Raw genomic sequence first — 27,416 nt, 5'->3', positions numbered from 1 at the left:
ATGCTGGGGATTGAACCTGGGACCTTCTGCATGGGAAGCAGATGCCTTTCCAGTGAGCTCCACCCTTACTCACAGGTAAATGCAGTTAGGATTGCAGCCTAAGACTTGACAATCAGCTTCATTTTCAAATAATGCTAGAATTTGTGTTTAATGAAAACTGTTCCAGAAATGGTTTTTCTATTATAAGCCTAACTTGGACATCAAGCTTTAAATATATGCACAGATCGAACGACCACGTTGCCAGCCTGCTTCTGTTTAAGCAGCTGAGTTTCCACCTGCAGAAACTGCATTCACATCTTTGTGAAAATAGTTTGCATAGACTTTTCTCTGCAACAAAGCAGCATTCTCCTGCTTTATACTACATGACCCTTTTCACTCTTCACTATTCACCCTTGACACTTTTCACTATTAATGAAACTTCCTAAGGATTGGATGCTTTATCAAGTCCATTTTTTCATATTTGCTGCCTTTTTGAACTTTATATTTCCCCCATAATAGTATTCCACTGTTGTGAGATGCTGAATGAACATTCCTCCTGTTTCTTGAAGCATCTTGTCTTTGTTAAAGGATAGTGTTTCTTCATTTCATTAAGCTTATAAGAGTTTCTTAGTACTGAATGAAAAGAATTGTAGGTATTTCAGGAATCTAGGAATAGCTATTTCATAATAAAGGACTTAAAAGGAAGGGTTTTCTCTCTCTTTATACTCTGATCGCCCGCTTTCAAAAAAAGAGAGAACCCCCCCCCCCCTCAAAGATACAACAGCATGGAGCGCTTACTATTCTGTGCTAACATTTGATATTCTGGTTTTACAAGCTCGAAAGCTTATTGTCTTCACTGAGAGGTTGAAATGGTAGAAATGCAGTTTTTTGGGTCTGCCATAACCCTTTGCAGACTGCGGATTAACTTTGGAGAAGTTCAGTTTAACATGAAGAGGTTGGTTTTTGTGTGTGCTGTTGCATAGTACTGGAATTCTAATTGAAGGTGCATGTTGTGCGATGAAGACAAGTTGTAAAATGGGGATGACGCTCACGGCTTTATCTAAAACCAATAACCATATAAAATGTTCCTTTAAACAGACTAGTAAGATTAATGTCTTGCCTTCTTCAAAGTGCGCCAGATAAGAAATTATACAAATAATTGCATCAAAATGTGACTGATTTCACAGAAAACATATGCTAATTTATTGTACCAGAAAGCACACATTATAATTAGTATTAGTTAGTATTAGTATTATTTGTAAACCACGCTATACCCGTAGGTCTCAGGGCAGTTCACAACACAAGCTTACAGTATACAAAGCACAAAATACAGAAACAAAACATAAAGACAGTAAAACATGGCTTTTCACTTGGTGAGCTAACGCCTTCTCCCACTCCTATTCCAAGTCATCCTCCAGAGAACTCCATATGTCTTTTCACTGCTGATTCTTGCACCGCCGATATCTTCTCTGACCATCAATTGTCCATTCGGCGAAAGGATCTCATCTCTCAAGTGAACCTTTCCACATTTCCATGCTGGTCTGTTTTTCTTTTCCTCACCATAGCAGAGGAAGTGCGCTGAGACCTACACATGGAGTTGGTACTTCCAGGAGGCCAGAGAAGACATTTACCACCACTGCCCCCCCCCCGGCATTTGCCTTTTGCTGCTTTCAGCCTCCTCTGGAAAAGGTTCCCCATCCTTGACTTACAGATACTACAGGGTTATTTTTGTCTGTAGGTACAGAAGACAGAAGTCTCCCTGCTTTAATAAAAAAATTAATCCCATAGGTGTGCATTGGTTCATATGCAGTGGCAAACTATGGCTTGCATTAGGTGCTGGACTGCCATACAAACTATAGTTGGAGCATTCCCCCTTTGCCCCTCACCTTCCCTGAGAATTTCCAGGTGCTGTCCCAACAGTGGCCTCTGAGTGCAGAAGAACATCCTAGGCTATGGTTTTAGGGGTGGGATGGAAGTCCAAGCCACAATCGGCAAAACTTTAGTTTACAAACTATCTTCAAACATTATTGTAGTTACAGGTAGGTAGCCGTGTTGGTCTGAGTCGAAGCAAAATAAAAAAATTCCTTCAGTAGCACCTTAAAGACCAACTAAGTTTATATTTTGGTATGAGCTTTCGTGTGCATGCACACTTCTTCAGATACACTAGAAACAGAAGTGTCAGACCCTATATATATACAGAGGGTGGTGGGGGTGGGTGGGAATGGGTGGTGGACTAATTGCAGCCATCAGCAGCCATTAACAGCCATCTCCAGGTTTACCACTCCCATCAGCCCACCACCCATTCCCACCCACCCCCACCACCCTCTGTATATATATAGGGTCTGACACTTCTGTTTCTAGTGTATCTGAAGAAGTGTGCATGCACACGAAAGCTCATACCAAAATACAAACATTATTGGTTTCAGATCCTGGTTTGGTAACCTCTCAGGAACCACAGATTTTTCAGTTTATCAAATGGTGTTAAGTTCCGACAGTGTGGTTTGGCATTATATCAACGCCGTAAGTAAAAAGGCTACTGATGTTATACAGATTGTTCCCTGCAGCGGCAGAGCAACAACTTGTAAACAGGGCAAGACGTTCAATAAGCAGCGAGTGCTGTTCAGAAGTTGAGGTTTTTGGTTTTTTGCAAGTATCTTCATTTGTACTTCTCCAAACTTGTTTTCGTCAGTCTTGCAACAACAAGAAAATCAACAAAAGTTGCTAACCTATAAGATTCCCATTGGCTTAGGGGAAGGGAGTGGGGCAGTGATTGCCACTGATTTCCCTGCAGACGCCTGAAAGTCTGCTCTGCAGGGTTGGTGGATTCTTATGAGCAGCATGAGAGGAGCACTAGGAGTTGCAGGGAGAGGGAGAAAATCAGCCACAAAATAATCACCTCTGCTGGAGCTTGGTTCACCTTGGTTCTCTCACGAACATTAGTGAAACCAGTTTTATTGAAAACTTAAAACATAAATATTTAAAAGGGAGGAAATCACAGGAATCAGAATTATTTGAAAGACAACAAATTTCAACACAACTTGAAATAAGTGATCAAATCGACCCTTCCTTTCCCCATTTCTTTCATATCAAAGCAGTCTTGTAAAGTAAATAAATTGTTCCATAGGACACAGGAGACAGAATACACAGAAGGGGGAATAATCTTCAATTCAGGGAACAAAGCATTCCAAGAAAGGGAAATTGGGACTGTTCTTAGTAGTACATCGTTAATAGCTCGGCAGTACAATTTGCTCTTTTATTTTTTAGAAAGCAACTGCAGCGAGAATCTTGTTTCCTGTAAATAGCTGCCTTGGTCCTTCTGTGAGATTATTATTTGTTTTGGGCAGCCTCCTTGCTTAAACAACTTTTTGAAAAGAACTTGAATGAACAACAACTCTTGCTACACTAATGCTTAATTTGATTGGAACATTGTCCCTGAGTAGGACATTCATAGCAACAGTCAACAGAGAATACACAAAAAAAGTGGTGGGTTGAGAAATGATTCCAGATGTGGGTGATGAGATCCTTTTTTCCATGCTGTGATCCAGCGCTAATTGTTAACTAAGTTGGACATCTCTGTGTCTGTCTCTCTGTGTGTCTCTCTGTGTATGTACTTTCACTGCAGCTCTGTTGAGTGTCAGCGTGCTACACAATTGAATTAGTCACAGCTATTCTGCGTCCGGTCAAACAGCCAGCAATATTATTCGCCCTAGAAGTTCTATTGTTGCATCTAATGGTGCCTTCTCCCCTCGGCAACGTGGGAGCCCATCCCACTTTGCTGGTGAACCACATAGTGCGACACTACTTAACTATAGCATTACATATGAAACAGATTTGTAATTGATGGTTACATGATAGCTAAAATATAATTCTACATTATGGTGGGTTTGTATTTTTAGGTACTACTTGTGTCAGCACTGGCTACAGAGTTTCTCTCTTTCCGTCCCCCCCCCAGCCTTATACATTGATCAGCAAGGTTGTTACTATGTACTTAAAATACTCAGGACACAGGTCTTTGTCACAAATTTGTTATACAGTACATATGGATACAGATTTAGGCCCCTCATCAAATTACGATTGTCAGTGGCTAATGGCACGCCACACATTTTGCAGCATACATTGAATCATAGAATCATAGAGTTGGAAGAGACCACAAGGGCCATCCAGTCCAACCCCCTGCCAAGCAGGGAACACCATCAAAGCATTCTTGACATATGGCTGTCAAGCCTCCGCTTAAAGACCTCCAAAAAAGGAGACTCCACCACACTTCTTGGCAGCAAATTCCACTGTCGAACAGCTCTTACTGCCAGGAAGTTCTTCCTAATGTTTAGGTGGAAGCTTCTTTCTTGTAGTTTGAATCGATTGCTCCGTCCTGTAAGCAAAATTCTGCTTTTAAATGTTTTAAAAGGCAGGGGGAAAGCAGGAGATGTGGCGTCCACAGCAGAGAAACCTAGAATACATAGTTCCACTTCTGTGTTTGTCTTCAATTTTCAGCTGGGGGCTGGGGTGAGAGGACTGCCATTATCAGGTTCCTGGCTCCTCACCTTTTGTGTTTTAAGTTCTAACAAATATGAATTACCTGGCAGTCTCCTGAACGAGGTGTTAAGGGGAAGAAGAGGGCATAAAGAGCTTAGATGCTTTAAATTATAGAAGCACAGCAAGATGAATGTAGTTTTCTCTTCAGAGCCAGCGATATGATTAGAAAATTAGAACGTTTGTTTGCTAACTGCCAACTCTTGCATCCCTTGTGCGATAAGCATCACAGAGCAGCAAGGCTTAAATGTTTAAGCATTTCGCTTTTGAAGTGTAGTGAGTTGGTGTTCTACTTAGAAACGGCTCTGTTTTGCTTTGGTGGCACAGGATAGGTTCTTGGTACGCTTCCAGTTGCTTACATTGCATGAAGACCAGGCCTGTGAAGGAGTTCAACATAGGCAAGTTTCCCATCTAAGTATTTGGTAAAACTGGAAAGCTGGATTTGCTGACTATATGGTGATTCAGTAACCAAGCATGTTAGAACCCAGTTTTGTGTATTATAGGTAAGGCTGGGTGGCGCAGGCCCACCAGATAGCTGCGGTGGGAAACGGGGCGGGAGGGGGGGTGCTGGAGCGATCTTCGCACCACGCTGCCAGGGCGCCCAATATGCTTAAGACGGCCCTGCCTGCCATGTAGGTCAGGGATGGGGAACATGGAGTTGTCCAGTTACAGGTAGGTAGCCGTGTTGGTCTGAGTCGAAGCAAAATAGAAAAAAAATCCTTCAGTAGCACCTTAAAGACCAACTAAGTTTTTATTTTGGTATAAGCTTTCGTGTGCATGCACACTTCTTCAGATACACCATGGAGTTGTCCAGATATTGACAGACTACATAATCCATTGACCACCCGGGCTGTGATTATGGAAGCTGAAGTCCAACAGTATCTGGACTGCCATAGAGGTTCCTTATCCCCGAGGCATCTCTTTCAGTGTTCAATCCAATCCAACTTGAAAAACTTAACAAAACAGAACTCTGTGTGATCTCAGACTAGAACAACAGATATCTTAATGCCATTAGCTGTGTTTGTAATATATGCAACTGTGATTATAGAAATTAAGGTGAATTTCTATAGCTGTTTTTTGTGGCGTCTTAGAAACATTCACAGAAACATCAGGTGCAGATACTGAATTCAGTGTGATAGGTGATACACCCCCCCCCAAAAAAAACCCATATGTGAAGCCAGAATTAAACAGACCTTTTGTACAGAACTATATGGCTGATTCTACTGCCTGTTGAGCCAGCAGGTTGTGTGTAGGCCTGAGTTTTCAAAATTGGGTGCTAGATCATTTGTTTGAGCTCAGCAAAGTTTGGTATAAGTGTAAGACTCTCCTTGCTCCATCCCACCCATGCCACGCCGCCATCACTCCCAGGGGGCAAATCTCGAATGCAGTTGACTAAGATTTGGACTTGCGCAAGGATTCAGAGACAGTGAGATGGAGGAAATAAAGAGGATAGACCAAGGAAGGAGGAGTGAGGCACTTATTAATTTCCTGCCCCAAAGGAAAGGGAGTAAAGAGAAGCACCACGACTCGTGAATGTATGGTGTCTGAGTCTGGGTTTAATAGCTGTGGCTAAGCATGAATTCTATGACAGAGAAACCCTTCTGCACTGTCACCAGTGTGGTGTAGTGGTTAAGAGCGGTAGACTCGTAATATGGGGAACCGGGTTCGCGTCTCCGCTCCTCCACATGCAGCTGCTGGGTGACCTTGGGCTACTCACACTTCTTTGAAGTCTCTCAGCCTCACTCATCTCACAGAGTGTTTGTTGTGGGAGAGGAAGGGAAAGGAGATTGTGAGCTGCTTTGAGACTCCTTCGGGTAGTGATAAAGCGGGATATCAAATCCAAACTCCTCCTCCTCCTCCTCCTCTTCTTCTTCTTCTTCTTCTTCTTCTTCTTCTTCTTCTTCTTCTTCTTCTTCTTCTTCTTCTTCTTCTTCTTCTTCTTCTTCTCCTCCTCCTCCTCCTCCTCCTCCTCCTCCTCCTCCTCCTCCTCCTCCTCCTCCTTCTTCTTCTTCTTCTTCTTCTTCTTCTTCTTCTTCTTCTTCTTCTTCTTCTTCTTCTTCTTCTTCTTCTTCTTCTTCTTCTTCTTCTTCTGTCATTGACAGTGAGCATATAAATGAAAAATATAAACACATTACAGTATTTCTCCCCTGTTTTGTTCTGTAGATATTGTTTCCTGAACCTTTGAAACCTGGTTAACCCATTCTTGATTTCCTGGAAACTCATTGCCTGGATGCAAAGCCTGAATCAGTTCATTTCACATACTTGAAGGAAGATTTGACTTAATGGCTGCACATGATGGGCCCACTTTTTTAAAAAAAATTTTTTAAGAGTTTAAGCATCTGCTAATGGATCATAGGTTGGATGGAAATTGAAGGCTATGAGAACCTTCATGTAGAATTGGGGGGAAATGCTTTGACATTTTTATAAGCTTAATAGAAGTTGCGTTGTTTTGTGGCATCTGTAATAGCCACTGATTAAGTTGGTGCTTTTCAAAAGTAATTCAATTCATTAGCTATGCAATTGCCTGCTTTTCTTCAGAATATATAACTGCTAAACATGCTGCATCTCTTACACTTGTTCCTCCATGTATTTTTCCATCAGCTGGAAAGTTTTGACAGTGGTGGATTTGTTTTTATATGTGTATGTATGTATTTTTGCAGATCCTTCCTCACTCCATCTCCAGTGCCTATTGATTAGCAGCTGCTTGCATAAGTGCCGGGGGGGGGGGTGGTTTGAGAAAAGAACAAACGGTGTGCTTTAAAAACAACATTCTTTGGTATGAGCTTCTGCAAGTTTCCAGGGGGGCTGCTTTGCAATTTGACCACTTGAAGAGATTGCAATTAATTGCTGCTAGGCTGGGGCAGTGAGGCAAGAGGGAAGGTTGTGATGTGAAGAGTTATCGGCATGCATGCCAGCAAGGTTACCCTGACAGCTTTAATCATTCAATTGCATTCTCTGGCGCTGGAAAGGAAGGTCCTCTGAAAGGTAGAAAATGGATCTGCGAGACAAAGACAGATAGATGCATCCTTAGCCTTTAATAGCAATTAATTACAGGGAAATGCATCCATAAGAGGTTTGTTTGTTTGTTTGTTTAAAGAGGAAAGGCTGTCGTCCTCAATGGGACCAGCATCTCACTGCCTTAAAAGGATTAAGTTTGGCACCTGGGTCTTCATTAGCAGATCATTCTCTGAATCTACTTTTATGTGTAAAACACAGGCTGATGCTACTGTGGCTGAAAAATGTACATCCATGTTTTTTTAACTATAATGGAGAATTAGCCGTGCATGCTTCCTTCTATTTGGGACTGAGACTGATGGCTGCGCTTTTCTTTTTTCTTTTTTTCTTTGTAAAACATGCAGAATTGCTATGCTAATTGAGGTAAATCCATCTGTGGTTTGGCTGGCTGGCTGGCTGGCTGCCTTACTGCTGCTACAGTTAGAAGAACAGCTTATCTATTTAAAAACTTAAACATGGAGTGGCACTTCAGGGTTTGAACTGGAGATAGCTTCTTGGAAGCAGCTATTCTGACGTCTTCAGAGCTGAGTGCTCCCACTCCATCCACATTGGAGGCTGAGCTGAGAGCATAATAAAAATGGCTGCAGTAAAAGACCCCAGTCTTCATATCCAGGATTAGGGTGTTGCTCTTCACAATGAAGCTGAATCCCCCCCCTTTTCGAATTCTGATGTTAGTTATATTGTGCAGATGGGAGTCTTTGTTTAGATTTCCAGAAATGCATGCTGTACCTAAAATGCCTAGGCATGTATAGTGTATAGTGTGGTATAGTATAGTATAGTATAGTATAGTATAGTATAGTATAGTATAGTATAGTAGTAGACAACTCAAAATAATGGGCCTTTGTTTGAAAGCATCCCTGTTTAGGAAAGCTTTTAATGTTTAACAGACCATTGTATTTTAATATTTTGTTGGAAGTCACCCAGAGTGGCTAGGGAAACGCAGCCAGATGGGCGGGGTATGAACAAATCATTATAGTATTATTATTATTATTATTATTATTATTATTATTATTATTATTATTATGTTTTTTAGCTGGTGGGATTGAAGCAATTAACAAGGTAAAACACACAACAACAAATGGTTTAGGAATGGAATTTAGCTGCCTCAATTTTTTTTAAAAAAATCAGTGCCTATATTTATTTTTTATTTTTTATTAAATTTCTATACTGCCCTTCCTCTGAGGATCATAGGAAGAGGAATGTTTTTGCCTGACAACTAAATATATGTTTAAAAGATATCTTCCCGGAGAGAGCACCCACAAGCAGGGAATGGCTACAGAAAAGGCCCAGGCTCGTGTTGGCATCCTCTGGACCTCTCATGGAGGAGTCACATGAAGTAGGGCCTCAGAGGATGATTGCAGGGTCCAAGGTTGGTTCATGTGGGGAATATTTGTATATATATGTGAACTGCAAAATGATTGGTTGCTCCGCCTTGTAATCTGGACATAGAATCAACCTGCAGCATAAATTAAACTGTTACTTCTTCATAACGGGAGGTGGCTTCCAGAGATGGTACTGCTTGGATATCTAATTGCTGGTAGAGCCTTTAGCAGGGGATTAGACTAATTAATGGAGTGCTAATGACCATTGGGGACATGGGTGGTGCTGTGGGTTAAACCACTGAGCCTAGGGCTTGCCGATCAGAAGGTTGGCAGTTCGAATCCCCGCGACGGGGTGAGCTCCCGTTGCTTGGTCCCAGCTCCTGCCAACCTAGCAGTTCGAAAGCACATCAAAGTGCAAGTAGATAAATAGGTACCGCTCCGGAGGGAAGGTAAACGGCGTTTCTGTGTGCTGCTCTTGTTCGCCAGAAGCAGCATTGTCATGCTGGCCACGACCTGGAAGCTATACGCCTGCTCCCTCGGCCAATAACGCAAGATGAGCGCCGCAACCCCAAAGTCGGTCACGACTGGACCTAATGGTCAGGGGTCCCTTTACCTTTAATGACCATTAGTCATGAGGGCAATATGGAGCCGCAGAATGCTAGTTGTTGAGGAGCAACACCATGTGATGATTATTGCTTTCAGACATTGCTTGTGGGTATTCCAGAGGCATCTGGCTCTCCACTGTGGAGAACAGGATACTGGACTAGATGGTTTGATCAAGCAGTTTTCTTCTTTTGTTCTCCTGGGAAAATCTGCTTGTGTGCTTGAGATTTCTCTGCTTTGAACTGTAATCAATAACTTTCTCTATGTTGTTTGCATGCACACATTTAAAACAGGGATGGGAAAAACAGTGGCCTTTCCTGTTGTTATTGGACTCCAGATCCTCTTAGCCCCACCTAGCGCAACCTAGGAGGGTGGGTGTTTTCCAAGAACATCTGGAGTACGTTTCCCCACCTCTGGTTTAAAGAATAAGAAAGAAATACTAGGTTTACAATTGCACTGTAATCCAAATACTAGAGCATGAGACTCTTAATCTCAGGGTCGTGGGTTCGATCCCCACATTGGGCAAAAGATTCCTACATTTTGCAGGGTTTGGGAGCAGATAACCCTTAGGGTCCCTTCCAATTCTACAGCTCTGTTATTCGAATTGTATACGGCTAAACCGGTTAATATGTCTCAGGAGGAACCTATTCCTGTTTAAGAATCTTTCTCTTTTGTGCGCAACAGAGACAATTTCCTGTAATTTCAATTATCTGGGTCTTTCCGTACTCTCAGTGGCTGAAGACAGTCAAGCCAGTTCTTTTCTTTCTTTCTTTTAATCTGCAATGAAAGTTCAGAGCCTCCAGCTATGTTTCTTTTTTTATTATTTTATTATATATACACACAGAGAGAGTTGGGAAGAAATTCTTCATTAGATACAAAGAGCGTGAATAATCTTTCTGGCATCTGCTCTGAATGTTATAGTAACTGCACTGGTAAGCCAAGCAAGGCTTCAGTCCAGAGCACAGTTTTCATCTCCAAGGCTGCGCTCTCATTGCCACAGGCGGATGCCAGAGTTTGGAATCAACTGCAGATGCACATTACAAATGCTGACTTAGTATTGTTTCGTGCTTACATAAGGAAGATCTGCAAATGTCCTTCAATACTATAAAGCATTTTTATATAAGCCGTGTGTCATTTTAAATTACAGCAAACCCTCCTGTCTAAGAGAGGGGGGGGAATAAAACAAGGTGTCCTGTTCAGTTCAGCACAGCAGTGCACTGCAAAACCCCACATCCGTTGGCATTGCAGCTAGAGTTATTCAAACAGAACTTCATAGGCCATATTGCCCCTTTGCAGTGTTGGCAGAGAGATCGACTTGAGTTATGAGACTCTGCCCAGGCAGGCAGACCACAGGAAGAGGCCTTCCGAAATCTTCCCCTCTGGGTGTTGTTAAACTCCAGCTCCCATCTGCCCCAGACACCATGGTCAATAGCCAGGGATGATGGGAGTTGTAGTCCCGAACATCTGGAGAACACTGGATTGTACTAAGACTTCTGATGCCACTGGCTTTATCCCCCATTCCACATGTTCTGGACCTAGCTTAAAGCTTTATATATGTGGGCATGCACTTGTACAGAATAACAGAGCAGAATAGCTCTCTGTGTTAAAACATCATCTGCTCCTTGAGTTGCAGCCCTACAAGGGAACTTGGCCACTTTTTTTTTTAAGGGATGTGTATTTCTTTGAAAGTATCCACAGAAAAGCTCTCTTGTTTCCTCTGGGTCAATAAAACTTCCTCCTTGTTGCTTTCTGCCGTAGCTTTGCTGAAATAAGATATCAGTATGGAGTCCTGCGAAATAAGTTTGTATCTGTTCCATTGCCTTGTCAAGAGAGAAAATGTCTTTGAGCACCATGAGATTCTCTAAGCCTCTTTAGCCAAAGGGCATCACTCATCCTCCATTAGAGCAGAGAAGTTTTTTTAGTCTGGGCAAGAGCTCTGTTGTGTCTCGCACCATCTAAAACGCATTAACAGATGCAACTCATGTCTTAAAGACCTCTGCAATCTCCCTCCCCTAGGCTCATTTGGGTACCAGGAAAAGCATGGGAGCAGAAGCAATGAATTTTTAACTTGCTTTCTGAGGAGGATTCAGCATCCTCAGAGGAGAGGTTTTTTTTTTCAGGCAGATGTTCTGGGTTGTTCTCTTCCCCTCCTGTCTCACTTATTGGAAAGAGTGCTAGGCAGAGCACACGGAATCTGGAGCCAAATTCTTAGTAGGAAACCATCCATTGTGGAAGGTTACTCCCCTGGCTTTGGAGAGGCCAAGACACATGCTAACTAACAGAAAAGGACGATGAGGCTCATGGCTTAGAGATGTACATACTTCAGTGCAGTCTTCTAAACATTGGAGGCTGGTGCCTATTGGGATTACTGGGGTGGAAGGCAGGGAGGCCAACCGTAGGTGAAGCCAGAGGCAACGACTGGCAGAAGCTACTAATTCTAGTTTTGAATTTGTCCCCATCCTCCTCCTTGGTAAGCTCTGTAATGGTAACACTGACATTATGGAGAAGGAAGCAAGTAGACAGAGCTACGTACTTCCTGGTCTGGTGGTAAGTAAAAAGACAGGTGAGGACCGGCTGAAGTTGGTTGAGCAGTTCCCCATTTGCCTTCATGGACCAGCCTCCACTACTTCTAAATAGATCCTGCTAGAAACCAGGTTTTATCAGCATCCATTGCATTTTATATAATATTTCATACATATGTGTGTATGGAACGCTAAAGATAAGATAAGATAAGATAAATCTTTATTGTCATTGTCCCCTTGCTGGACAAGCCCCAAATCAAGAGCGATTATCCTAAAAATACATGTCATGTCATACAGTTACTGTTTAGGTAGCAGCAATTGACTTTGAGAATCATGGTGGACCAGTGAGAAAGCAAATTGGATTGGATTTGGTAGGCACAGTTTTAATCTATTTCTTCTTCTTCTTCTTCTTCTTCTTCTTCTTCTTCTTCTTCTTCTTCTTCTTCTTCTTCTTCTTCTTCTTCTTCTTCTATTATTATTTAGAGGGCCTCTTCCTTTGGTGATTTTGTATTGTGCTTGATAAGCCATTACCTCACTCTGAATTGACTCTGTTTGAATTTAATCACTTAATTACATAGTAAAATCAGGCTTGCTATGTAATGATGTGATGTTATCCTGTTCAATACCCTCAATTGACTGGGATCACCCATGTCACTGATTCAGGAAGGAATTGCATCACCGTGTAGCCAATTTAGACAGGCTATGCAATGTTGTGGCACATGCTCTCTGATTGGGTGGCACTGCCAATGTGACTAACCAGGGGGGGGGAATTGGATTTTGTAAGTTAAAAATTAAAAAGCTGCATAAGCAGCAGATAAGAGGAAACAATGGCAGAGAACAAGTTTTTAAAAATAACTATTGACTTCATACCAATCTTAAACAGTGGTGGCTCCTGAGTATTCTAATCCTAATAAGGATTATGTGAAATTATCTAGCCTCTTTCACAGAACTAGGCTCCCTAGCAAAACAAAACAGCTATGTGTCTCTGAAACATAATATATACCCTTACAGGGTTGTCCTCAGTATGTTGACCCACCATGAGGTTTATTCTCCAGGAAGCACAAACAGTGGGGGGGGGGTTAAAAAAATAATTTGAGGTGCCCATATCATATGTTGATAAAAGTGCCTTTGGTGACAGTAAAATAATGGTTCCCATGGTCAGCAAAAGAAGAGGCGGCAGCACTCTGAGAGCACACATACGATGCCAGCTTTACACTCTCTCTATAAGGCTGCCTGCTGAAGAAATAAGATTTGAAAGGAGAATGAGTGCTACGCCACTGATTATGTAGCCCTAAAGGAATCAGTGGTTCTGCAGTATAAGTGCTTCCTACATTTGCTTATTTGTCTGCCCCCAGCTGTTACGGAATGGCGATTGGGATGCTTTTATTTAGATCAGGCATCCCCAAACTTCGGCCCTCCAGATGTTTTGGACTACAATTCCCATCATCCCTGACCACTGGTCCCGTTAGCTAGGGATAATGGGAGTTGTAGGCCAAAACATCTGGAGGGCCGCAGTTTGGGGATGCCTGATTTAGATACATGTGCAAGATCAACCAGGGGCAGATTGGCACTCTGATACACGTATTCCCTTCTCCCTTTATATCTGTGGTCAGAGAAGATGCCTTCACCTTGACTGTGGGTCTAGGGTGACACAATTTCTGTAAAAATACTTCTTCTTTTTTAATTTTGTTTATGACTTGTAACGAGCTAACGACTCCCAGATGTGCAATCTAAACTCAGCACATATCTGAGAGGGGGAGCAACCTGTATTTAGTGCTTAGTGGACATTAATCTGCTTCGCATCCCCTAGATTTAGATTTATTCCTGTTTATTCAGTAACCAGACTGGGCTCCAATGATCATTGGCTTGTAATATGTGAAGAATTTAGGTCAGGGGATTTTCCAGCATTATACTCTTAAGAATATCAATGTAAGTGGGATAATAATTGATGGGTGGGAATGCAATCCCTGTCTGAGTGTACTGAACAGAGTTTCTGTGGCTCTTGCATGGGGCCTGTGCTCACTGCCTGACGCTAAAATCATACACTATAAGCCTGCAACTTACACAAGGGTTACGTTCCGGAGACCACACCTCAAGCAAAAATAGCATATAGACGCAGTGGTGGGTGGAATTGCCAAAGTCTCTCTCTCCCCCCCCCACCCCCCGGTAATCCAACCTCCTTTTAAGTATTTTGCCATACACTGAATGCACACAAGTTAAATGCATGTAGATTGCGATCTAACTGTACACACTTAGGTGGGAGTAAGTTCCTCTGAAGCCAGTGGAAACTTATTTATGATGATGATGATACTCAAACTTTTATCATGCATTTTACAAGTAGAATCACAAGAAAAAAAATCACATACAAAAGTATTTAAAATGCATACAAAGAGGCAACAGTAAACTGCATATACTAATTGTATGTGCGTGTGTGTGTGTATATATATATATATATAATCTGAGATTTCTTCCTATTAAACTACTCCTTGAGACACTGCTGCCAAAAACTCAGCTACTCCCGCAGTCACCTTATGATCAATGTCAGACAGGCAGAATCCAACATTTCCACCATGCTGCACACAAGTTAAATGCATGTAGATCGCAATCTAACTGTACACACTTAGGTGGGAGTAAGTTCCTCCGAACCCAGTGGGAACTTATTTATAGTAGGCATGCATAGAATATTGCTCATAAGTTCTTGTCTGGGTCTTTGATGTTTAATAAACTTAGTCCATCATGTTGTTTTACGTGTTAAAATATGAAAGTCCATTTCCAGTGATCAAGAGCTGTTGCTTATTCTGACTTGACCAAGGAGCACTAAGCAGCATTTCTCAGTTTTTGTCCCTTTTCTCGTTTTTTTTTAAAAACCTTTTTTCTTGCACAAGTGCATGTTCAAGTTGCTTATATGAGATCCCACCTAAACTGCCTGTCCGCCTCCTGTTTCAGGTTGTAATGTATGAAGGGGCCTGCAGATTTTTAAATGATTCAAAGTTAATAACTGGGAGCTTTGTCAGTTCATTTTGAGGGAGTAAGTATAATACCTGTCAGAAAGTGTGTGTTTGACTGCTGATCTTGTCATTGGTTGTGTTTATGCTATTTTTAGTGAGGTGGTGTTGGGTGTGAATATGTTTGGCTGCCTTGAAATGACATCTGAAAAATGAGTGATGGGCTCTCTACCCTTGGTCCTCGGTAACTGGAAGCAGCAAACATAAATATTTCCCCAAAACAGTTAGGGAATAACTCACTTTATACTGAGCTCTGTTATAACTGCAATTAGATCCTGTGGTACCCATTATAATATTATCTGGATCACTGTGTGGACAGATCATTCCCTCACTAACCCCAGAGCGTCCAAATCCTTGAGCCCCCAAATTATCTCCATCAACTAACCCACTTTGGAGCTGCCAGCACTTATTTCTTGCAGCTGCTTACCTGGTTCTTGTTTGGAAATTGGATTGAATGTAGCCCTCCTGGAGTATTGTTGTAACAGCAGCCCAAAGGTTGGTAGCCCTGGGAAATGTTATTTTCCCATGGCTACAGATGTTCAGAAAAAACAGAGGAAGGAAGCAGTATAGCTGAAAAGAGATTTTGGGAGTCATAATGCTTGCCTTTTACTTGTGCTTTATATTTCAAGCCAAGAAAGTACAGACTTTGACAACCTGTCTAATAATGTCAGTTTAAATTAATAAATATTGGCTAATGGAAACAGGAGGACATAGCCTCCATGTTTACCTCATCTTCGTTAAACCCAGTTCAACAATGGCCATGAAGGATATTCTTATGGCACTTGTTTTAACACTGTTTCTCACTACTATTTATTGTGACGTTTCCTTCCTCAGTTCATTTAATGATATACTGGTATGAAATTGAATTGGAAGTTGTGCTTGTGTTTCATGAAACAAAGAACTAACCATGCATTTCACCATCATTTCCAGAGAGCAGCATTGACCTCCGATAAAGACCTGTACCTTGACAACAGCTCCATTGAAGAAGCATCAGGAGTCTATCCAATTGACGACGATGATTATACTTCAGGTTCAGGCTCAGGTAAAGCAATGTCGCATAATGATAAATGTGTTAGGACCGGACATGGCCTTTGTCCTACAGTTCCATTGTACAGCACACATTTCACATGCAAAAAGTGCCATGTTCGATCCCTGGCTTCTTAAAAATGAAATAAAATCAGGTATCAAGCAATGGGAAACAGAGTAGTCATTACTGGGCTAGAAAAGTCTGACCATGTTCTCTTCCCGTGTTCCCTATGTGGGTCTCCACAAGTTGTGTTGATACACTCAGGTCAGCTGATATGTGTGAAGCGGGCCCCTGATCGAGAAGAACATGAAGAAACCTAATCCGTAGAGTACAGAAAATTCAGTACAGGCAGCTCCCAATTTATGCGGAGGTTATGTTCCAAGGCACCATGCATTTAAGTGAAAGTGTATATACTGTATTTGAAACACCCTTGAAAAAGCCTTGAGACACCCCTTCCGCCCCTTTTGGTGACTTTTGGGGTCACTTCTGAGTTCGGCGCGATGCACGTCTGCGCAATCACACGTATATTGGATGTGCCTAAAACAGTCATTGCCTGTATGTTGATGACCCGCTGAATCTGTGATGCTGTTTATAATGAAGATTAGAATCTGCATGTTGTTACAAAAAAATAAATAAATCAGTGTCTGTATCATTTAGTAGGATGACCTTGGTGACACACTGCATTTAAAGGCCACAGAGAATGTTTGGGCAACAAAGAAGTAATTGTGGCTCAGATGACACCACATCATAAATTTTGCCACAAGCAAGAGCATTGCATCTCATTAGCATATATTGGGAGTCATTTTGGACTCACAGCTGTCCATGGAGGCGCAGGTTAATTCTGTGTCCGGGGCAGCTGTCTATCAGCTCCATCTGGTACGCAGGCTGAGACCCTACCTGCCCGCAGACTGTCTCGCCAGAGTGGTGCATGCTCTGTTTATCTCCCGCTTGGACTACTGCAATGCGCTCTACGTGGGGCTACCTTTGAAGGTGACCTGGAAACTGCAACTAATCCAGAATGCGGCAGCTAGACTGGTGACTGGGAGCGGCCGCCAGGACCACATAACACCGGTCCTGAGAGATCTACACTGACTCCCAGTATGTTTCCGAGTACAATTCAAAGTGTTGGTGTTGACCTTTAAAGCCCTAAACGGCCTTGGTCCTGTATACCTGAGGGAGTGTCTCCACCCCCATCGTTCAGCCCGGACACTGAGATCCAGCACCGAGGGCCTTCTGGTGGTTCCCTCATTGTGAGAAGAGAGGTTACAGGGAACCAGACAAAGGGCCTTCTTGGTAGCAGCATCCGCCCTGTGGAACGCCCTTCCATCAGGTGTCAAGGAAATAAGCAGCTATCTTAATAGGCAGCCCTGTTTAGGGAAGCTTTTAATATTTAATGCTGTATTGTTTTAATATTCGATTGGGAGCCGCCCAGAGTGGCTGGGGAGACTCAGCCAGATGGGTGGGGTATAAATAAATTATTATTATTATTATTATTATTATTATTATTAATCAGTTAAAGAGTATTTTTATGGAGAGCATAATGTTGATGGGTGTGGGGGTACGGCTACCTAGAGTGATGGAAATATTGAGTGTGTGGCAGGGAACAAACAGAGCTTTCGGTAGCTACCCCTTCCTTGCCCCCACCTGGATTGTGAAATTTCATGTGCATTTCTATAGTTATACAGTAATCCCGAACTTTTCTGAAGCTTCATGTTGGTTGAATTGTGCATTTATGTTTTCCGGAGTTGAGATACGCAGTTTTAAACACTGATATCCTGTTGGATTTATTACATATAAATAAGGGATAAGACAAAAAATGGGATTTGGTTCTAGATTAGACCCTGAGGAATTTAAAAAAGGGGTTGTACCAGGCTGTCTGATTAATATAATTCTTTCCCCCTGCCCCAGTTGAATGTACTGAAGTAATGGAAAATTAAACTAAGAAAGCCTACTGAGCAAATCTAATGTGAATTAAATCAGTTAGTTAGATAAAAGAAAATGTCACGAGTGTTTGGATTTCAGTGCAAAGCAGTTGCCACATAATCAGTCAGATAACTATCCGCTCCTTTTTACAGTTAAATAAATTCCACAGTAAATGCTTAGAACCTTTTTGATTAGCCAGCTGCTGAATAAGTAAGGGCTGGTCCCCACAAACACCAGATTACATTCTTAAACTGTTCCTGGGCGGGGGGGGGGGGGTGTTACACATTTGAATGCTTCCCTATGAAAGCAACCCCCCCCCCCCCTGCAGATCGGGGAAATGGGGAACTTGTGTCTCTCCAAATGTGTTTGGACACCAACTCGCATCAGCCCCAGCCAGTATGGTCAATGGTCAGATCTGGAGTCCCTTCACTGCTGTAGATAGGAAACCAGCATGTTGTGAAGAGAACAGGTTTAAGGGCAGCACACAAATATCAGCAGTAAACCAAAGCAGAGCGAATATGTACAGATGCGTTTCCATTCATATTCTTCTTATACTTCAGGGGCTGAAGAAGAAGAAGAAGGCGATAACACGCCAATAGTGGTGCCATCAAGAACTCTTCCAAAGATGCCGCCAACTAGCGATGCTCCCAGAACTGAGAAAACCACGCTGAAAATGCAGACCAAGGTACCTACGCAAACAAAGGTGTGTGCAGGGGAGGAGCCTCTTGCTGGTGTTTAAAGCCAAAGTAATAATAATTTAACCTTAAATGCCATCTGATGTATGCTTTAAGAGGATTTACTAGGGTTAGTGCACAGCTGTGGATTAAGCATAAAGACAACTCCCTTGGATATCATATCAGTCTATTAGGAGAAAAACAGAGCTTTGGGCTTCTGTTTTGAAACGTGTGTATTCCCCTCCCCCTCTATATCTGAGAATATATCAGATGCTACTCTCCAGTAGAAGGCGGCCGGTGCCCACAGTTTGTAAGGGTTCTTCCCCAGTGCTACATTTTCCTACTCAAGCATCCTCAGGCTGGCGACCTCCCCAATGTGTTAGTGCATACAGCTAAAATGGGAAAGCTTGGTGACAAGCGTAGAATCCCCAGCCTTGCATTTTCTGCTGTTGTGCAAAGTAGCAGTAGGTTATTGCAAGGAGAAAGGGAGTGGGCAGGAGACTCTGTGCTTAAGCCTTACTCTGCCCACTGCTTCCCCTCTTTTAACCCTTAACCCTATTCCAACCAGCTTCTCCCCCCCCACACACTTTTAGTGGGGAAGGGAGACCGGTGTGTGAGGAAAGCAAAGGTTGGTGTAGGGTTAAGTACTGCAAAGTTATGATTCTGAGTTGCATCGTAAGAGATACTTCCAAAGGCCTGAAACTTGCAAACAACAACAGCAACAACACATAGTGCAGAGTTTTTAGTAACTATCAAAGAGTGGGGCAAGCTGCTGTAGTTTTCTGTATCCAGGGCACCCAATAAGCATCACCGAGCCGTTGGCTGTTCCTCTTATGGACTGTGAATCCTCTCAGAATGTGCTTGTTGCTTCCCTTACGAATTCTGACACTCAAAAAGTTTTTACACAGGGCAACCAAAATACAAAATATCAAAAGGAGCTGATTGCCGCTAAAAGCTTTGTTGTAGGGCTATTGACACACTGGTCTTTGTACAGAGTTCCCTCAAATTAACAGTGGAAATGTTTTTGGGTGTAAATTGTGGGGAATAGGCTCCTTGTTTTGAATTATAGGAACAAGAGCCTCTTACCAAGTCAGATCTACCTAGTTACCGTACACTATGCTTTCTACACCAACCTTATTTTCCAACTTGGCGTCCTCCAGCTGGGGCTGATGGGAGTTGTAGTCTAAAACAGCTGGATCGCACCAAGTTGGGGAAGACTAGGCTGCACTGACTGGCAGTGGCTCCTCAGGTTTGAGAGAGGGGACGTTCCAGCCTTACCTGGAGATGTTTGAGATTGAACCTGGGACCTTTTGTATACAAAGAACATGGTCTTCCACTGAGCTACAGGCCACGTTACGTTACACAGTTGAAGAATATTTAAACTGAAATAGACTACATTCATTGCACCATGTAACAACAAATTTATTTGATTTTACTCTTGTTTCATAGGGGTAAGCAAATCTATATAAGCACACGTTGATTTGCAGGAGTTATTTTGAGAAAGGGGTCTGAGGCTTCCAGTTAGAAATTTAGGAGACAAGTTCTGCCCCCCCATCCCCCTTTCAGGTTCTCAGAAGAGTTGAGATAAAGGTGTCAAGTGAATAGGAAATGTATATATTACAGAATTTGAATGCATAAAGGGTAATGGTTTCTGTTACTGCTGCTGGGGGGTTGCTGTTTCTCCCTCTGAACTGACTCTGTCCCATTGTTTCCCCACATCTTGTGCTACAGTCGCCTGAAGAGATTGATAAAAAGAGGATTCTCAAGCCTGATGCTGAAAACAAAAATGCTAAGAATGAACCAGGTGAAGACACTGACGTATTCACCCAAAAACACTCAGAAAACCTTTTCCAGAGAACAGAAGTATTGGCAGGTGGGTGCCATATGTTCATAAGCTGCAGGAAAAGGAGCTTCCTGTTCTATTTTGAAGCCATGTTATTCGCTATCTGTGCAGCTACTCACATAGCTGTTAGGAGTATTGAAGGGACTGTTGCTTTGGAGCACTGTTCCTCTCCACCCTGCGGTATGATGCAATCTCCCTCCCCACTTTCTCTTTTGCAACCCAGGAACTGTTCCCATTTTATTGCTCTTTTCCTCTCGATACATTGCTGCCCTTTCCTTAGCATCTCAATAATGTTTACACCAGGTCATTCACTTCCTCCTCAAGGGATAGAAGAAAAAACAAATCTCTTTCACCTGAGGGCTTTGGGGTTTGTTTGTTTTTTTGCAAAGGGGATGGGGCTGCTAGAAGCATTTGAGCTTTGCGAATTCGGATACGAACGAACCCTATTCTGCACCTCACACAGATGGATGTGAGGATCCAAACACTGTCAGCCTTTTGGATTTCACACTTCCTCAAATTTTGCAATGCAGTTTTTAGTTCAAAGCATATAAAATTGTGTTTAATGGTGGCACGTGTTTTCAGATAAAATAATGTACATAAATGGGCATTTTGAGAGAATGTGTATTGAAAAGTACATATTGACCACCGTCCCTGGAACACCCCTTTTCACCTTCTAGGCCACTGGCGCACCAGCAGTGGAGGGGAAATGGCAGCAATCCTCTCCACAGGTGGTGATCTCCCTCCCTCTGGGCTAATCTCTCTGGGACCAGAGAGTTGCACCCTTCATGCCTTGCTTGTCTAGTTTGACTCCAGGGCTGCAATTCACACATGCTAGGAAGCGAATCATGTTGCATTTTGCAGCTAAGTAAATATATTTGGGGCTGGGCTTGTCAAGCCTTCAGGAACATTTTAGAACGTCCCTTCTAGAACCTTAACAGTTATTTGGCTATAATATAAACTGGGTGGCTCTTAAGAACCTGGTTGGGTTATAAACACGATTTACATGTTTAAACTAAACTAAATTAAAAGGGGACGACAGAGGACAAGATGGTTGGACAGTGTTCTCGAAGCTACGAACATGAGTTTGACCAAACTGCGGGAGGCAGTGGAAGACAGGAGTGCCTGGCATGCTCTGGTCCATGGGGTCACGAAGAGTCGGACACGACTAAACGACTAAACAACAACAACAACAAATTAAAATATTTCCATGGCAGTGCTCCAAGGGGCCATAGTTGACAGTGCCAGAAGCAAAAGTAGGGGGATCAACATTTTTGTTAACCCTTTGTACAGTAGAATGGTTTCTACGCACACTTGCACACCCCTCCCTATACAGGCAAGCAAACTGCATTATTCAGGGATGCATTTCAGCCAGGCAGAACCCTCATGGAAACTGCAGAGCAGGACCAGTGAGGGGCGTGGCCTGGAAAGAGGAGGTGTGGCAAGGGTAGGAAACCTCTCCACTTGGTTCCCAGGCTTGAGACTTGTTGCTTTGAAATGCCATTTTGAAAGGTTGGGATACTCAGTAAAGGATGGGGGTTGTTTTTTCTCTTGAGAGGGGACAACTTGGAGGCAATACACTGCTCCTGGTGAAACTTCTGTTCTTTTCCCTTCCATAGCTGTTATCGCCGGTGGAGTTATTGGTTTTCTCTTTGCAATCTTCCTTATCTTGCTTTTGGTATATCGCATGAGAAAGAAGGATGAAGGCAGCTATGACCTTGGAGAACGCAAACCATCCAGCGCTGCCTACCAGAAGGCACCTACTAAGGAGTTTTATGCATAAAACTCTTAACTCTTAAGTGTCTCTGTTTAAGAGATCACTGAACTTTTTAAATAAAGCTTTTTTTTGCATAGAATAATGAAGAAACCTTTTTTTTTTCATTAAAGAGCCTTTATGGCACCTTTATGATAAAAAAAATCCCATTGTATTTAAAACTTTTCATGTATTCCTTTTAAGAAAATGTAAAGTAAAATCTTAACATTTTGCAGTGTTCTGTGAATAACAGTGGCAAAACATTATTTTATACAGCCATTGATGTTCACTGAATCATTTAAAAACTTTATGCATAAATGAAAATGATTGTTTTTATCCTATGGTTCAATGAAAGTTGTTTAATTTTTGTCAGCATGTCTGATTGATCTTACAAGTTAGTTTTTATTTCATTAATTTATCTGTTTCCAAAAAAATAAAATAAACATAAAATGCCTTTTTGTAGTTGTCATGGTGCAATTTGTCTTCGGATAACTCAGATAATGGTAACTCTTAGTGTAAATGTATTTTTTCAGCTATGTAAACTTTAACCTCCACTTTGTATAAATTTTAGTGTCAGAAAATCCATTTTACACCTTGCTTTGTTTCTCAGTGTTCCTATAGCTTCATTGAAACTTACAGCAGCAAATTAATGTGTAAAATTGGACTATTACTGCAAACGATGTAGTCGTACCCGTACAAAAACAAGTCTTCTTTATGGGAGATTTTGCAGTAAGCTACTGACAAGCCTATACAAACCCAAAGACTCTTAACAGTATTCCAAGATGTTGCTGCAAATTTCTATGGCCACTGTTGGTTAATTTCTTGCAATTTGAAGGTACGAGTAGGAATTGGAAAAGAATCCTTTTTTTTAATTGTTCTTTTAAAAATGCATTTAAGTTGTAAACGTCTTTTAAAGCCTTTGAAGTGCCTATGATTCTATGTAACTTGTTGCAGACTGGTGTTAATGAGTATATAACAGTAAAGAGAGAGAGAAAAAAGAAAATGTTGGTATTTTATAAGCACAGACAATTCTAATGGTAACTTTTGTAGTCTTACATGGATAGACATAAATTGTAATTTGGGAACATAAACACTACTGAATAAATCATGTGGCCTAATACTGAAATATTTCATTGTGGACTTTATTTTGTTCTCTTTCGTATATTGGTGACTCCATGCGCCATGCTACTGCGGTAATTGCATATGTTATATGATAAAAGGATATGTTGGAAACAAAGGTCCCTGCAAGGTTGCTAACAAGAGTTTCACAGGAGAAATAGCTCTCTTTATAGCCTCATTAAAATGAAAACGTACCTGCAGTTGTTAATTCTTTTCACACTGGTGAAATGTTAAGTTCTAATCAATACGGGCCACTTCTTTAGCGCTCAAATTCACATGAATATAAAGTTTCAGTTCTCCATGTGCTTGAATGATTCCTCCCACCCACGCCTTGCCCTTGAAATAAGCATATGGATATGTTTGCATGCCTTGATAAGTAACAGAATTACTCCACATCATTCTCTCTGTGGTGGGGGTTGAGAATAGCTGGCCAGAACTGTATGTTCAGTGGCTACCATTTCTCCAAAGAAAAGGATGCGAGGAGAGGGCAGAAACAGCAGGTGGGAAGGACCCCCTCCTTTTGCCTGCTGGTGCTTCCCTGGAAATCTGTGCAACCACACAACTCTTTGCATGGGAGAAGTGGCCTCCAGGCACCTGAGTCCCACTGAATGTGCTTGGGACACCATGCCAAATGTGGAGCTGCAGAGACCACACAGAAGTGCCCTGTCCTACACAGTCTGTATAAGATGGACAAGAACAAGGAGGCATGATAGGGCTTAGTGAAGGGACAGTAAGGATGAGGAACTTGTCATAGCTGCCAAGTTATCCCTTTTTTACAGGGATTTTCCCTTATGCTGAATAGGCTTTCTCGCGAGAAAAGCGAAAACTTGGCAGCTATGGAACTTGTGGCCCTCCAGATGCTGGGCCCCAGCTCCCAACAGTCCCACTCATCATGGCCAGTGGTCAGCACAGGTGGGGGGATGTGTTCCATCAATATCTAGAGGTCTACCCAGTCCCCATTCCAGGGGTAGGGAGAAGGTTAACCTGCGGTAGATAGCACAGAACTGCTGAGGTTAATGTGCACCGAATAATGATTTTAGTCCCGATCATAGGCCTCAAGTATGACAAGCTGGAATGGTGTTTGTTCTTTTTAAGGTGCAAAAATTATGTTTTGCAATCTATAGCAGAGAGCCTGAATGCCGCGGAAGCAAGGATGAGCTTAAAAAACAGATCTAATAAGGAAGTGGACCACTGCAGGCTTAAAAGCCAAGAGCTTTGAGGTTCACGTGGAAGGTGGTTGACCAAGCCAACATATAGACTAGAAGATAAAAGAGAAGAGGGTATGTCAGAGGCAACGGGATTTCATGAGATGCAAAGATCTGACAGAAGAGGGGAGGATGTAACCTGAATAAGGAAGTCCAGTGAAGAGTGCAGTAATCTGGGAAAGTGAAAAAATCAAAGTCTCTCTCTCTCTCTCTCTCTCTCTCTCTCTCTCTCTCTCACACACACACACACAACCCTATCTCTTTACAACTTGTACATTCAACGTTGGGCTTTGAGTCTCTCTGGATTGGCTTCTTTTGCTGGTACAGTGTGTAACATGTCATTGATGGAATAAAAGAGAAATACAGTGGTGCCTCGACTTACTACAGTAATTTAATCCGATCCGAAGGCACCTTCGTAGGTCGAAAAATTCGTAAGTCGGAAAGCGCCATTGGAAACGCAATTTCACATAGGAATGCATTGGAAACGGAAAAATTCGTAAGTCGAAGCAACCCCATCTAAAAATTTGTAAGTCGAAAAAACCCTATCTAAAACCATCGCAGTTTCCGTTCGGATGTCGAGAAATTCGTAAGCGTGTGGACATTTGCCCCACTCGTAAGTCGAGAAATTCGGATTTCGAGTCGTTCGTAAGTCGAGGTACCACTGTAGTGTTGGATTTATGCAGGACCATCCACACAATGTGATGCTTTAGTAGTTGTTCTGCGATACTTTCCCATTGTTAACATGTTGTATTTTGCATCTGGAGTGGATCTCTTGCTCTATAGCACGACAAAAGCAGGGTGGGAAAAACAACCCCAGGACACGGGTGGTGGGAAAAGTTGCAAGGTTTCGGCAGGAAGCCAAGAAACATTCCCTGGTTGGAAATGAAGTGGTATGTACAATCTCAACTTCCTGCAGTTCCAAGCAGTATTGGAAGCATGATTGCGTAGAATCATCTGGATACTGTCATGAGTGCAAATTACAATGGATGCACAACATAAAGGGTGCATGGACCACATGATGTCCCTTGGAAGGGTGTGATATTAGAAATTCATGTGGCAGGAGCTTAAACTTCATTTTACTTTGCATAATGGAGTAGCTATTCCAATAAAATCTCACCATTTGGCCTAGCAAATAACTCTGCTTGGTTGCTTGCAAGAGACCGAGTGGCAGCTTTCCTGCTATAGAAAATTATTTAATAAGTTACTTGAAAGCTAACTGAAATACTTTGCACGCTTCTTTCGACTTTGCCACAAGCTGAGCCGCTTTAAAATGGTGTTCAGCAAGTGTTCATTCATTGCACAAAATCTAGTGAAGCGAAGCTCACAAAACAACAGCTGCTGGAAATAACGGCACCAAGATGAAATTTTGGCAAAAAGCCTTTGCTGCCACCCAAATGCCAACATAAAGTCTACTACACCCAAACATAGTTATTTCATTTGCATGCTCTGATGTAAAGTCTTCTCCATAATTCCAGGTTGTTTACAGGTTGAGTAAGCCAAATACTAAATGGAGAATATGACGCTTTCTCTGCCCAGTCAGAATTAAAGCATCTCGTTATGCAATCTACCTCCACCATTTTTGCAATGGGAGACGGGTGGATTGGATGAAGGGACAGCACTGTTGGCATCCCTCTATGAAGTGTTGCCAGCACCACTCTTCCTGTGTGGAATTCTCTCCTCCACCTGCTGAATGGGTGAGCGGAATAGCCAATGGAAACCCCCAAAATGACGCATTTGGGGTGGGGGTGGGGAAGAGCTAAACCAATCTGGGATCTGCTGCCCCTCTGACTGGCATGTGGAGCAGAACTGTGGTTGCAGAGGTGGCCCCAACAGAGAGTGGCTGGGGTGCAAGGATAAGGGTTGCATCCTAAATATTCAACCTCCTGTTTTGAATTTTCAGCTTTTTAATACTTCAAATAATGCAAAATATGTCTTTTCCCAGTATGGACTATGCTTCTAAGGCAATTTCACTGAAGCGATTCTTCCCTGTGGGTTGGATCCAAAAGTGCCTTGTGCAAGCAGAGGGGTGATTCCTCTGGGCCCCATTCCATACCATTCCAGGAGTTCCATTGACCCACCAGCAGATTTTCAGGGTCAGAGGAAGGCATGCAGTGCTTCTCTAGAGCCAACCCTACATGTTTCCTACAGGCCAAGTTTTGTTGTCATGGTGAAGAATTCTATACTCTTGATCTTCAGCCTGCTTACTAGAAGACGCTTCACAACTCTGCTGCTAAAATACATATAATTCTGGATCCAGAGAACTCTGTCATTTTGGTTCGATGTCTAAAATGATGCATTATTATTATTATTATTTATTATTTATACCCCACCCATCTGGCTGGGTTTCCCCCACCACTCTGGGCGGCTTCCACCAAAGATTAAAATACATTAAAATATCACAGATTAAAAACTCACCTAAACAGGGCTGCCTTTAGGTGTTTTCTAAATGTCAGGTAGTTGTTTATCTCCTTGACCTCCGATGGGAGGGCGTTCCACAGGGTGGGCACCACTACCGAAAAGGCCCTCTGCCTTGTTCCCTGTAGCTTTGCTTCTCGCAATGAGGGAACTGCCAGAAGGCCCTCGGTGCTGGATCTCAGTGTCCGGGCTGAACGATGGGGGTGGAGACACTCCTTCAGGTATACAGGACCAAGGCCATTTAGGGCTTTAACGGCCAACACCAACATTTTGAATTGTGCTCGGAAACATACTGGGAGCCAATGTAGGTCTCTTAGGACCAGTGTTATGTGGTCTCGGCGGCCACTCCCAGTCACCAGTCTAGCTGCCACATTCTGGATTAATTGCAGTTTCCGGGTGACCTTCAAAGGTAGCCCCACGTAGAGCGCATTGCAGTAGTCCAAGCGGGAGATAACTAGAGCATGCACCACTTTGGTGAGACAGT

At 42.5% G+C, this 27,416-nt stretch overlaps 1 protein-coding gene across 2 annotated transcripts in view; it reads left to right on the top strand.

Moving 5' to 3' along the window:
• Positions 1–23,319, top strand: part of SDC2 (syndecan 2) — a 66,765-nt gene extending 43,446 nt beyond the window's left edge. The window contains exons 2-5 of one of the 2 annotated variants that reach the window (XM_035124704.2): positions 15,907–16,018; positions 18,487–18,611; positions 20,332–20,473; positions 22,060–23,319. In XM_035124704.2, coding sequence (XP_034980595.1) covers positions 15,907–16,018; positions 18,487–18,611; positions 20,332–20,473; positions 22,060–22,223 — 543 coding nt within the window. In that variant the 3' untranslated portion in view covers positions 22,224–23,319. Of the gene's footprint in view, positions 1–15,906; positions 16,019–18,486; positions 18,630–20,331; positions 20,474–22,059 lie in introns of both variants that reach the window. The other variant, XM_035124703.2, reaches the window with a different exon arrangement.
• Positions 23,320–27,416: the final 4,097 nt, after the last annotated feature.

Source organism: Zootoca vivipara, chromosome 8 (genome assembly GCF_963506605.1).
Source record: "Zootoca vivipara chromosome 8, rZooViv1.1, whole genome shotgun sequence".
NCBI lineage: Eukaryota > Metazoa > Chordata > Lepidosauria > Squamata > Lacertidae > Zootoca > Zootoca vivipara.
The sequence above is the reverse complement of the archived record's forward strand: the minus strand, read 5'-3'. Positions and strand labels throughout refer to the sequence as shown.